The 12895-nt window shown below is 42.2% G+C and overlaps 1 protein-coding gene across 1 annotated transcript; it reads left to right on the top strand.

Moving 5' to 3' along the window:
* Nucleotides 1-232: 232 nt before the first annotated feature.
* Nucleotides 233-12592, top strand: LOC103176741 (interleukin-1 receptor-associated kinase-like 2). Its single transcript, XM_007890484.2, has 14 exons — nucleotides 233-571; nucleotides 1363-1542; nucleotides 4268-4408; nucleotides 4708-4811; nucleotides 5223-5378; nucleotides 5752-5816; nucleotides 6432-6546; nucleotides 7158-7273; nucleotides 8409-8607; nucleotides 8949-9011; nucleotides 9777-9959; nucleotides 10522-11323; nucleotides 11668-11802; nucleotides 12316-12592. The coding sequence occupies exons 1-14, from the start codon at nucleotides 472-474 to the stop codon at nucleotides 12318-12320; spliced, it is 2364 nt and encodes a 787-aa protein (XP_007888675.1). The 5' UTR covers nucleotides 233-471; the 3' UTR covers nucleotides 12321-12592.
* The last annotated feature ends 303 nt before the right edge of the window (nucleotides 12593-12895 follow it).

The following is a 12895-nucleotide window of genomic DNA, read 5'->3' as shown; positions in this document are numbered from 1 at the left end:
GTGTCAGGCAGACAAAAACTGACAATGATTCACCAGCTCGTGTATACGAGCACATCTCGTCTGTATTGTTGGTGATGATGAGTCTTCCGCTATAGCTATGATTGAGTACGGTAATTGTCACGTTGGGATTTATTCATAACAGGCACGCAATGCTTCTCATTGCATAACAACCGACGGAAACTCAAGCCCTACACATTTTTACATTAAATTGGTTTGAGGTCTAAGGTTAAAACATTACACGCACCAGTTTCCGCCACCACATCTTCTGTAAGTCCTACGTATGACCTCTTACAAAGATTTTCTCTCGCACTACTCTGAAAAAGTCCCCCCTCCCCTTCAGTACAAATAGTTTCAGTTCAGGAAGTTTGATCATTCACTGGTTTACGCAGATAACTAGAGGAGCAGTAACGAACGGATTATTTGCAATCCACAGATTACTCCGTTGTTTTTTCTTTTAAGGAAACACCAGAAATGTCTTCGCAGAACTTTGTGTATGACATTCCCGCCGGGATCATGGAAGAGTTTTACAGGGTGATGGATACTCTGGTGGATGTGGCGTGGATGAGGTTCGGTGAGTCACTTATATCTGCTGTTTACTGCGTTCATTTCTTGACTGAACCAGTCGATTCTGGGCGGTGTTCAAACGCTGACTTAGTTTCCACCTCATTCACGTTCCCCGCTCACTACTTTTACATTAAAACAGCTTTAAAATAAGACTTTAAAAGCCAGCCCGCCATCTGCTTCTTCCTTCCTAGCCCGGGGAGGAGAGAATACGTTTTAAAGAGACAATATTTACCTTTCTTCTGGAGAGTTAGATTAATGATTAATGCTGAGTTTATACCGTGCCTTTGTAAGGAGTCACACGTATATATTCACGGTTGTTTGTGGAGTCCGTGTAGTGTACTGGTTAAAGCACTCGCCTCACAAACCACGAGGATCTGGGCTCGATTCCCAGACACAGGTCAAAACAATGGGCAAGTTCCCTTACTCCACGCGCCTCTGTTTACCTTGCAGCAAGTAGGAGCCCTGATTGTTAGTCGATTGGCAGATCATTTTTCTGGAGGGTAATAATCCCATCAAAACAAATAAATAATAATAATTTGATCACTCAATCGCTGCTGTGCGCAATTGGCTGCCGCGTTTCGCCCACAAAATATACAGTCAATTCACTTTACAGTATATTCTGTGAAGGGCTTTGAGATGTCTCCCAGACGTGATAAGGCGCTGTATCAAATGCAAAGATTATTACAGTGTTATTATAATGATTATAGGTTACTGGTTTCCCCAGGTTTCCGCAGTGAACAGTGAGTTCAGTGATCTCAGAGTTTAACTACTGTATTTGAATCTTGCCTCGTCTTTCAGCCTCTTGTATCATCACAAATCAAACAGAGCTGAGAAGCATTGAATCTTTCGGAAGAAGAGAACGTAGCAGAACGAAAGAGCTGATGTGGATTTGGGGCATGAGACAAGGAACTGTCCAACAGCTTCTAGACCTCCTGAATGATATGAAACTCTACCGAGCGATCAATATTATTCTATCATGTGAGTGCTCATTATAATAATAATAATAATCCTTGCATTTGATATAGCGCTTTTCACGTCGGGAGGACGTCCCAAAGCGCTTCACAGAACACACTGTAAAGTGAATTGACTGTATATTTGTGGGCGAACGCGGCAGCCAATTGCGCACAGCAATGTCCCACAAACAGTCATAGATTGAAAATGACCTAATTTATTATTGTTTTTGGTTTTGGAGGGATTATTATTGATAGCTAAAGCAACTTTGCACGCTGAACTTTGTGTAGGTTGGTCAAGCTGTAAATGCCCATTTTCTGGCATTGTGCGTATTTTACAATCCCTTCAAAAAAATTTGATCACTCAATCCACGACTGTTTGTGGGGACGCCGCTGTGCACAATCGGCTGCCGCGTTTTGCCCACAAAATACACAGTCAATTCACTTTGCAGTATATTCTGTGAAGCACTTTGAGATGTCCTTAACATCAGAATAATGGCATAAATCCTTTATGTATAACGCAAAGGAGCAGCGTTTTCCAAGTGCGCATTTAACTTGCCTGATGGTATCGCTTCCTTTATCACATTCGAGGGGTGGAGGGGGAAGAACAAGTCTAATGCTTTTCCTCTTGTTTTGCTATCACCGCCAAAGTATTGTTCTGGGCTTATTTTCTCAATTCCCCTTGAATACAAAGAGTTCCTGATCTACATCAGATGCTAAGTTCCTATTATTATAATAATAATAATAATAATCGTGCATTTGATATAGCGCCTCAAAGCCTTCACAGAATATACTGTGAAGTGAATTGACTGTATATTTTGTGGGCGAAACATTCTTTGATGTAGGTAGAAAGCTCTTTATTTAAAACAATGGAAGGCAACACAATAAGTACTGTTAATAAGTACTGTTTCTTCAGCAGAAGGTAAATCCAGGAGATTTAATGTAGATGTCAAATTCAAATCAACTAGATATTATTTTCTATGCACTATATTTTTAAAGGATTTTTTAAAGATTTTATTGCCACAAACCTCCTAAAATATACAAAAAAATTTTGCAGTGAAGTGTGGTGACTGTGTATTTGTCGGTGAGCACGGTAGCCAATTTGCGTAGCGTGAAGTACTACAAACAACAAAGAAGTAGTTTCATATTAGGGGACTTTTGACTCTGACACTGGGAAAAAAAAGCTGCCTTCACTTTTGGAAATGTGTCATGGAATCTTTCTGTGTGACATTTGCACAGTGAAACTGTATATTCACGGCCGTTTTTTGCGACGCTGCTGTGCGCAATCGGCTGCCGCGTTTCGCCCACAAAATGCATAGTCAACTCACTTTGCAGTGTGTCCTGTGAAGCGCTTTGAGACGTCTCGAAGAGGTGATACGGCTCTGTATCAAATGAGCTCCAGCCACCACATTGCGATCATGTTCCACTGCATTACAGAATAAGCTTGAAATGAAAATCATCAAAATATAGATTCCTGGCTATCTCCTGTTTTTCGTCTTACAGCCAATACCACTTCCTGTTTCGTTGGTTTCGGTCTATTTATTTCGCTGTATTTGCTGAAGTTGCCCTTTCAACCTAATGCTATTGTAACAGAAAAATAGGAAGTGTAAGGAACAAGAGGGGTAAGTGATTTGCTCACAGTCTTACTCCGTATTACTCATCCCTTTGCTAACTGTGGAGTCCTGTAGCTCAGTGGTTAGAGCACTCGCTTTGCAAGTGAGAGACCTGAGTTCAATTCCAGGCAGAGGGCGAAACCTTGGGCAAGTTTCCTTACTCCACACAGAGCCTAATAATAATCCTCCAAAACCCAAAACAATAATAAATTGGTCATTTTCAATCTACGACTGTTTGTGGGACATTGCTGTGCGCAATCGGCTGCCGCGTTTGCCCACAAATATACAGTCAATTCACTTTACAGTGTGTTCTGTGAAGCGCTTTGGGATGTCCTCCCGACATGAAAAGCGCTATATCAAATGCAAGGATTATTATTATTATTATTATAACTGCATGTGGTAACGCCTTTTTTTTTAGTATTCTTGCTTTTAGGTTATAATAATAATAATCCTTGCATTTGATAAAGCGCCTTATCAGGTCGTTGAGACGTCTCAAAGCGCTTCACGGAATATACCGTAAAGTGGAGTGACTGTGTATTTTGTGAGTGAAACGTGGCAGTAAATTGCGCACAGCAGCGTCCCACAAACAGTCGTGGATTGAGTGACTACTTTTTTAACGGATTATTACTCTCAGATCCACCAATCGACTAACAACCGGGTTCCTACTTACTACTGGTAAACAGAGGCGTGGAGTAACAAAACTTGCCTAATGTTTCGTCCTGCCGGGGATCGAACCCAGGTCCTCTCGCTGGAGTGCTCTAACCAATACACTACAGGTGTGGGATCTGGCCCCATCTTGTCCATCTGTTCAGGTGCACATTATAATAATGACAATAATAAACATTAATGATATTACGTCATTATTCAAAAAAGAGAAGGGGTTTCTCTCAGTGTTCTGGACAACAATCCTTCAGATAAAAAGCAAATCATCTGTTCACTTCGTGACAGCTTGTGGGGCAGTGCCGGTAGTGCAAAATTCACTTCAATTCACTTTACGGTATATTCTTTGAGAGGTCTCTTTGAGTCGTGCTTAAGCTCTATATCAAATGCTAGGATTATTATTATTATTATTGACTGTGTATTTTCAGAACGAAATATTTCTATTTGGATGTTGAAAAAAACGATACCTTGTTTTAACAGGGAAACCAGCGACTCATTTCATCACCCAGCCCAGCAGCTGTCGTATTCCTTCATCCCAACCTTGTGAAACATACCGGACACCTACATTTGCCTCCGGTCAAGAGCAGAAAGATTCATTTGGCCCGGATTCGACAAACAATGGTGACTATTGATACATGACTTGAATGATCTTCATGCTCCGGGTATTCTAATTAAAAGGATGGAGGTGTCATCTCTCTAAGCGAAACCTGTTTTATTACCGTGGTGTGGTGACGAGTGGGGCCAAGTGCCATGGATTTAATATAATTAATTAATCATTAATTATATTAATTATTAATTAATTGTACCCTTTTAACGCATATTAATGAAAGGTGAAAACCATGTTGGAGATCAGTTAAATCTAACTTCTTCCCCCCCCCCATCAAAACATCTTATTTTCTGCTGGCTTTGTCTCCCCTCAGCGCGTCTCTCACATCCACTTCCCGATCAGAAAGCTTCTGCAAGTGAACGAATATCCCTTTCTGAATCGCAGAATGAAGAAAGCAACGGCAGATCACCCAAGATGGTAAGCTATTCGGAATTGCCATTGCAATCGTATTACCTGAACCGTTTATGTATCTGCTAACAATCAAACATAAAGCTCTTTGCTCTTTCTTGAGGACTCAATGAATAATAATAATAATAACAATTATCCTTGCACTTGATATAGCGCCTTAACGCGTTTTCGAGATGTCTCAAATTATACTGTAGAGTGAATTCACTGTATATTTTGTGGACGAAAATTAATAGCACTCTGCTGCCATTTTATCTCTGTTAGAGTCTTCATTCTTGCCAAGTCATCTATTAAAATTGCATTTAGTTTAAAATTGTTCAAGGGAGATTTGGAGGGTAGGACATTGGACTCACAATATTCCCATTGTTATTTCTGTGTGCTTTTTGTTTCCCTCTGGGTGATGTTCCCATTGTACCGCTCCAGGAAGCAGATCCATCCAACTGTGCCTGGACTTTGCAGGATCTGAGAAAAGCCACCAATAACTTCGACGAGAGACATGAACTTGGCCGAGGGACATTTGGACACGTCTACAAGGGCCGCAGGTTCAATACTGATTACGCGATCAAGTGGTTAAAGGAGGCAAGTCTTGTTATCGTGCGGCTTCCTGGGATGATTCACTACTCAGAACATCTTGTCAAGTATTTTTGTTTCACAAGATTTCCATCTGACAGCCCTTTAGTCAACATAGTACGCAGTCATCACAAGGATTTGGTAAAAGGGGATCAGTCTCTATCGTAGAACTCGCCAGTCAGTGCTCGTAATAGCTTTCGTTGTGTGCTTTTAGTTGGTTAAATTCCAGCTTTATGGCCTACTCCTGTTCTTACGTTCCTATGACCTGTAGAACTTCAGTGTCAAACCGGGTCAGTAGCCAAAGAGATAGGTTTCCAAGTTTGCATCATCAGGTTGCCGGAAAATCTTAACATGCTTCTGGTTCCAAATCTTTTTCACACAGAGTGAAAACATCGACTGGGAAAAGGTCCAGGATTTGTTCCACAAGGAGGTGCAGAGCCTTTATCGGTAAGTATTTCATCACTGTGGCCTCATATACACTAGGTTTTCATACCAGGATATTCCCAGTGCAGCTCCTCTTGAGGCCTGGTTGCGAAAGCTACTGCTTCAATTTGAAATTAAGCTGTGGAGTCCTGTAACTCAGTGGTTAGAGCACTCGCCTCGCAAGCGAGAGGACCCGGGTTCGATTCCCAGGCAGGGTGAGACGTTGGGCAAGTTTCCTTACTCCATACGTCTCTTTACCTACCAGTAAGTGGGAAGACGGTTGTTAATCGATTGCCGGATCACTTTTCTGGGGGTAATAATCCATTCAAAAAAAATGAAAAGACAATAATAATTGGGTAACTCAATCCACGACCGTTTGTGGGATGCTGCCGCGTTTCACCCACAAAATATACAGTCAATTCACTTCACAGTGTTTCCTGTGAAGCGCTTTGAGACGTCTCAAAGACATGATAAGGCGTGATATCGAATGCAAAGATTATTATCAGTATTATCTGCTTTAGAATTTTATTGTTCTTGCTCAGTTTGTTGCTGAACTCAAGATCGGGCGAAAGTAGAGTTGGTAAAATTGTCCTTTTTTTTTTCTTCGTTAAAACCTCCTGAAATTTTCATTTTCTTTAGGCATCGTCATCCTAACATATTGGCTCTGGAAGGCTGCTGTGCTGAATGTGGTGTCTTCTGTCTTATATATCGCTACATGTCCAATGGATCTCTGGAGAACAGCCTTCAGAACACGGTAACCTGCGGTACTTCTACTTGTGTGTCTCTCTCTCTCTTTGGATAATTGCTATTGTTAAATATCCTTATTAGGCCCTAAGAGTGTTAGAGTGTTTTATAAATAATCACTTCAATCCACGACTGTTTGTGGGACGCTGCTGGGCACAATCAGCTGCCGAGTTTTGCCAACAAAATACACAGTCAATTCACTTCACAGTACATTCTGTGAAGCGCTTTGAGACGTATCGAAGACATGATGAGGCGCCGTATCAAATGCAAGGATCATTATTATTCATTATTAGACATCAATACACTGTCGGAATGAATCGCTTTATGATTTCTCCCCTCTGCTGTTGAAGTTAGGAGTCTTCACCCCGTGTGTGTGTGTGTGTGTGTGTCTCTTACAAAAGAGGGAGAAAAATTCTACCTGTCTCGAGCTTTACCCCATTTTTGAAGCATTTCGGAGTGAACAGAATTTGGGTAAATAGGTAAATCTAGTACAGAAAACCAGCTTCAAAACTAAGGTTGCATTTAAGAATTTGCTTAGACCTTTCCAAGGAAAAGAGGGAAAAAAAAGACAAGAAGCCAAACTCAATACAGAATATTGAAGTCCTTCTCTGTTATTTACAGAACCCTGGACATGGAATTCCGTGGGTCACACGTGTTAAAATTGCACTCGGAACAGCAAGAGCGATACAATATCTGCACAAGAGTGATGTGCCTCTAATTCATGGAAACATTAAAAGGTAAGTTATCTTGGTCCGAACTTTGGGGTGTTTGGTCTGTCAGACGAACATAAGAATTTGCTGGACGAAAGAAGGTCCATCTGGTTCACCTTCCACCATCCTGGCAGTCGCTTGACATGTCGTGTCCCAAACTATACGGTGTTTCCCTCAGATATTATTTTCTAGCAGAAATCTATCTTGTTTGTTCTTCAAACAAGCAACACTTTCTGCGTCCACCGTCTGTCTCCTGAGGGGAGCCTGGTCCATACGTTTACGACTCTCTCACTGAAGTAGTGTCTCCACAGATTTGTTCTGAATTTACCCCCCTTCGAACGCAGGCCGTGTCTTGAGCCCCTGGGATCAAGTCATGACTTGAGCTCCTGGAATGTGAATGGGAAAAGTAGGACCCACACTAATAATTGCCCTTTCTGAAGCATTGCTTTCCTCGGATTGTCACCAAAGGCAATTTATTGAACGTTATTTGTGCTTTTTTCTCTTCTTCAATCCACAAGTTACCTGATCGCTGCCTGTGGTTAAGAGATAAAGCTTGTGAGTTCCTCCTTTGCTTTTGTTAGTGCTGCTATGAATTAGACAGCAGAAGTAGCGTCCTGGGCTGAATCTCTTGCTGAGTTTCATTCTTTGTGTGGGAAATGACTGGATTTATCTCTTTCTCAGCAATGTGGTCATTGACTGAAAGATGATGACAATACTAATAATCCTTGTATTTGATATAGTGTGTTATCACTTCTTGGAATATACTGTAAAGTGTAGTGCCTGTATATTTTGTGGGTGAAATGCGGCAGGCGATTGCACACAGCAGGGTCCCACAAACAGTCGTGGATTGAGTGATCAAATTATTATTTTTATTTTATTTTTGTAAGGGATTATTATCCCCGGTAAAGCAATCTGCCAATCAACTAACAACTGAGTTCCTACTTCCTGGAAACTTGCCCAATGTTTCGCCCTGCCCGGGAATTGAACCCAGGTCCTCTCGCTTGCGAGGAGAGTGCCCTGACCATTGAGCTACAGGACCAAGTGCGGCCGGGATATGGACAGCATGATGACTTAAGTGGTAGTGACAAGTTAAGTCAGGGTCGAGTTATCAGGAATTTACTGTATGTTGTACGTTGTATTAATGTTGGTCTTGTTCTGACAGTTCCAATATTCTGCTGGATGAACATTTCACACCCAGACTGGGAGACTTTGGCCTGGTGAAAACTGTTTCTCTCAGTACAGGTTCCAATCACACTACCGTCAAGACCAAAACCTTACAGGGACCCCTGGCCTACCTACCCGATGAATATATTCGACACAGGCAGCTGTCTGTCAAAGTCGACACCTTCAGCTTTGGAATAGTAAGTGAATTCTTTAAAGGATTAGGGAGATGAATGATCATTAATTAATTCATTCAAAATATCCAGTTAATGTGAGGCTGCTGTCAAAGACTTGGGTCTTTGAATTTGGTCAGGAGACCACATCCTGTTTGCATGTCACTGCCCTCCTACTGTCCTGCCATCTCTACTGTGAGAATATCCTGTGAAGCAGCTTTGAGACTTCTCAGTGATGTGATGAGCTATGTACAATCCAAGGATTATTATTATTTAATATTCCTCTGTCTGACTGCATCTCATTTTGAGAGAGCTACCACATGTTCCTCAGTTAAACTCTGATGAGTTCTGAATTTACTTTATTTTAGGTTCTATCTGAGATCCTCACTGGAATCAAAGCCATAGACGAGAACAGGAAGCCAGTGTTTTTGGTAAGAAGAACTGACTTTCTCCTCCCCCTGCCTTGGTATATCCTACTGCAATATGCCAGTGAAGTCTCTTTTCACCTCAAAACATACCATTCCCATTACAGCAGTTTGTACGCACGTCTGTGACCTGAAAACTATACTTTCTGTATATTTACATCTCATTACAATTTAAATAGCTAGTCCTACTACAGAATAGGAAGCACTTTGAGATGTTTTGATGGTGTGTTAAGATACTACTACAAATTTAAGCTTATGATGATCGTTATCAATAATCAATTCACGCTTGCAGCAAAATGTCGTCATATCCTTGTAAAGTATAGACTGAAGTAGCAACAACAACAAATTACATTTACACGGCACTTTTCATGTCGGGAGGACGTCCCAAGGCGCTGGACAGTGAGGGAATTGGACCTGAGCTGGGGGTTGGGATCAGGAGGGTTGGAGGGCGGTATTTTTATCCGTATTTCACAGAATTAGACATAGCTGTGGTGTTAGTACAAATGCAAAGACATAATAGAGGAATTTACGAGACCTTGGTTGCCTTTCCAAATAATCTATTAGCAAATGCTAAGTTCTACTTTCTAAGTACTGATTTCTCCCACATCAAATAAGACATCTCACATCCTCCTGGGTGTAATAATAATAACCCTTGCATTTGATATAGTGCCTTTTGAGGTCTTCGAGACGTCTCTGAGTACATTCTGTAATAACTACAGAATTAGTCACATGTGGTGCATGTTTTTTTTTAACCCTTTGGTCTCAAAACAGAAAGATCTCATGTTGGAAGAACTGGGGGCAGCGAAGGAAACGAGAAGTTCTGCTGATGTAAGCTACAGCATCTGTCAGAACTATTTGGACAAGAAAGGTGGGCCAGTGCCTTTAATGATCACGGTTAAATTTGCTGAAATCGCCTGCCTTTGCCTCGGAAAGAAAAGACCTGAGATGAACCAGGTAAAAAAAATAAATCAAATGTTGGGTTTTATTTGACGAATGTGTGACTTTGCCTACATTCAGGGCAGAGGTGCTGAATCCAGTGTAACGTGCTTGACTTGGAAGGAGCTCAGACGAAATGGAGGGAGGTGGGGTGAGGGGGAGTAGAGGCCCACGGGCTGGATGCGGCCCGCGGGCCGACAGTTGGACCGCCCTGCCAAAAATAATTGATAGTCATATTTTAGATGTTCGCTGCAATCTAATCAAGGGGTATGGATGGTTCATATAGTACATTCACATATAATGGAACCTAATTTACCAGACTATATTTACTATTAAATGACCTACAGGGTTGGATTTTAGGAGTATCCCTCAACAAACTTCAAGGGTGGCTGAAATGAGACCAGGGGGATTTGGGGGAGCGGATCATTATTGGGGCATCTAATCCATGTGACCTGAGAGTTCTTGGTGCGGCAATGTAAACACTTACTCTGAAACTTGCTTGAAAAAAAGACGTATTTTTATTCTGCCATAAGAAATAGCTGGGATTATTTGATAATTAATGTACTTCTGTGTGTGACAGGTTTATATGATGTTGGAAAATCTTGAACATCAGCTACAAGGCTTGCACAGCACTCCTGAGGAGTTAAAGGACCTTACTTTCAAGTTCAATCAATTGACTTCATGTCCACAGGAGAATACCGAGGTGCTTAGTCCTTGTCTGGAAGGCCAGTCATTACATCCAGCTATCTTCAAATACTTGCCAGAAACGGCATCACAAGTACTAGGTGAAGAATTCCCAAGGACGCCTTGTGAGTCAGATGAGTCGGACAGTTTTGGTCATTATCGTGTTCCAACTCGGCTCGCGCCGTTGTCTAGTGCAGGGATGCGCAGTTTGAAACTCAAGTCCACGTGTGGTAACTCTGACTTTGATTCGTGCCCCAAAGCAATTGAGGAAACTTCATCTTTCGCCAATAGCCATGACTATGGAAGCATGCCGGAATCAGCAGCGACCCCGAGTGGCTTTGATCAGGAGTTGCTCCAACCAAACCGACTTTGCAGGCATCTCGATTGGTCTGGTGCTGGTTCAGATTGTGCTGCACTGTCCCCTCCAGGTTCACAGGATATAATGGCCGATGTTCTCACCCACAAAGAAGTCAACTACAGCAACCTCTCAATGACGCCATCCTGCGGGAACTCTAACGTTGCTTTGTCTCCTGGCTCACCTCGAAGTGTATGCGAACTGACTGTGAGCAACACAGCGTCTCAACATTTAGAATCCTCTTCACGATACACCTGTTGCCGAAGTTCGTTCATTAACAAGCTGAGTGATGGGCCACGTTGTACTTCTGAATGCTCAACACTGTCTTCAACATTTAGTACAGGCACGTCTTAATTATCAATAATTAATTAATAACTGATAAATTACATTTCATCCACAACATATACACAGTGTTGAAATATATACACCCAGACATAGACTTAATGTTTTGAAAGGTATTCTTTGCAGTTTTCTCCTTACTGCTCTTCTGGAATTGCTGGGATAGAATTCCTTGGGCAAATGGCCTTCCAGTACTGGAGCCAAAATATACAGTCAATTCCTTTGCATATTCTATGAAGTGCTTTGAGACACCTCGGAGACGTGATAAGATGCTCTACCAAATGCAAGGATTGTTATTGTGTTGTTATTATTGAGGCAGTAATTTACTTGTGACCTTCTGTTTTGTAGTGGGAGAGTTCTTCACTTGCTCAGACCTCACGATCAATCCTCACAAAAAGAAACTCCTGGATAAGATCCTTCTGTATGAAGAAGATCAGATCGACAGCGCCCAGCTTCTCTCAGTCCATTCGTTACCTGAAGAAGGTCCATAAACTGCTAAATTAATCCTGGAAAGAAAACAACCTTTAGTTTCTTGTCATTCCTTTTCTAGCAGCAGGAAGCTTGCCCGCAGTGCTCTCCGTTGTAAACTGTGCAGTTTTAGCTGGTTAAACTTTGACAGTACAGTACTGTCACGCACTCTCTGGTGTTCCTAAGCCTTGGGCTCTTGAAACTGCGCCTCATACTCTCTGGTATTAGGTAAGCAGGCTGCGCCCTCCAGGGAACTCTCAAACTGTTTGCATCCTGTTAAGCACGGTGATGGGTTTCTGTATGTGTCAGACACCCGGCTGACCCCCTCCCCCCAAAAAAGAGCCCGAACACTAGGATGAAAGGCTTTTGATTAAACTATTTCTGCGAATGTAGTGGCCCAACATAAATGTTTAGATCATATTCCCAAGATGGACACTTTCTTGGTGAGTTAATTGACATGACAGCGACAGGATTTGCTGAGTACCTGTTCTGTTTTACACATTCTCTCTCCTGTTTTTCTTTCCATAGATTGACCGAAACCAGTCCTTGTACATATTATGCCAACGATGGGAGAGAAACCGGCCTTAGAGGAAGAAGAATAATCTCAGAGTTATTCCTGAGCGTCTACTATCTACAAAAAGCTGCTCTCATGTGCCTGCCACTTAATAAATGCTAGATGTTGCGTGTTGTACTGTAATTTTCGCCAGTGACTTCTGCTTTGATGATTTAGCTATTGAACGTAACACGGGAGAACTCTCTTCACGGGTACAGAACTGTCATTAAAACATTCACTTCGAGCCCAGGACTCTTTTTGTGGACATTTCGCACCATTCGTCGCAAATTGGGACTCTTGAGGAAGGTACGGTTTCATTCAGAAAAATGAAAGCAATAGCTTCCTCGTCGAAAAACCCTTGGGAAAAGCGCACTTGTACTTCGAAAACCATCCGACTTGAGTTGGTCGCCGCTCGACCGTCGAGATGATGGACGTTAAAAGCCTCGGTGGCCCTTTGGGCTAACGAGATGGACTTGAACTCCGGGGCGGCGGTGGCGGCGGTGGCGGTGGTGGTGTGGATGTCAGACCCGGAACGCCATTGGGTTCATCCTGCAC

The sequence above is a fragment of the Callorhinchus milii genome, unplaced genomic scaffold, assembly GCF_018977255.1.
Source record: "Callorhinchus milii isolate IMCB2004 unplaced genomic scaffold, IMCB_Cmil_1.0 Scaffold12, whole genome shotgun sequence".
Classification (NCBI taxonomy): domain Eukaryota; kingdom Metazoa; phylum Chordata; class Chondrichthyes; order Chimaeriformes; family Callorhinchidae; genus Callorhinchus; species Callorhinchus milii.
This window is presented reverse-complemented; position numbering and strand designations above follow the sequence as displayed.

What these genes read in the sequence shown, in the direction of transcription:
- LOC103176741 (XM_007890484.2), top strand. Translation starts at nt 472, where the DNA reads ATGTCTTCGCAGAACTTTGTGTATGACATTCCCGCCGGGATCATGGAA. An exon ending in CGATCAAGTGGTTAAAGGAG is followed by an intron (nt 5,379 to 5,751) that starts GCAAGTCTTGTT and finishes TTTTTCACACAG; the next exon opens with AGTGAAAACATCGACTGGGA. An exon ending in ACAGGAAGCCAGTGTTTTTG is followed by an intron (nt 9,012 to 9,776) that starts GTAAGAAGAACT and finishes GTCTCAAAACAG; the next exon opens with AAAGATCTCATGTTGGAAGA.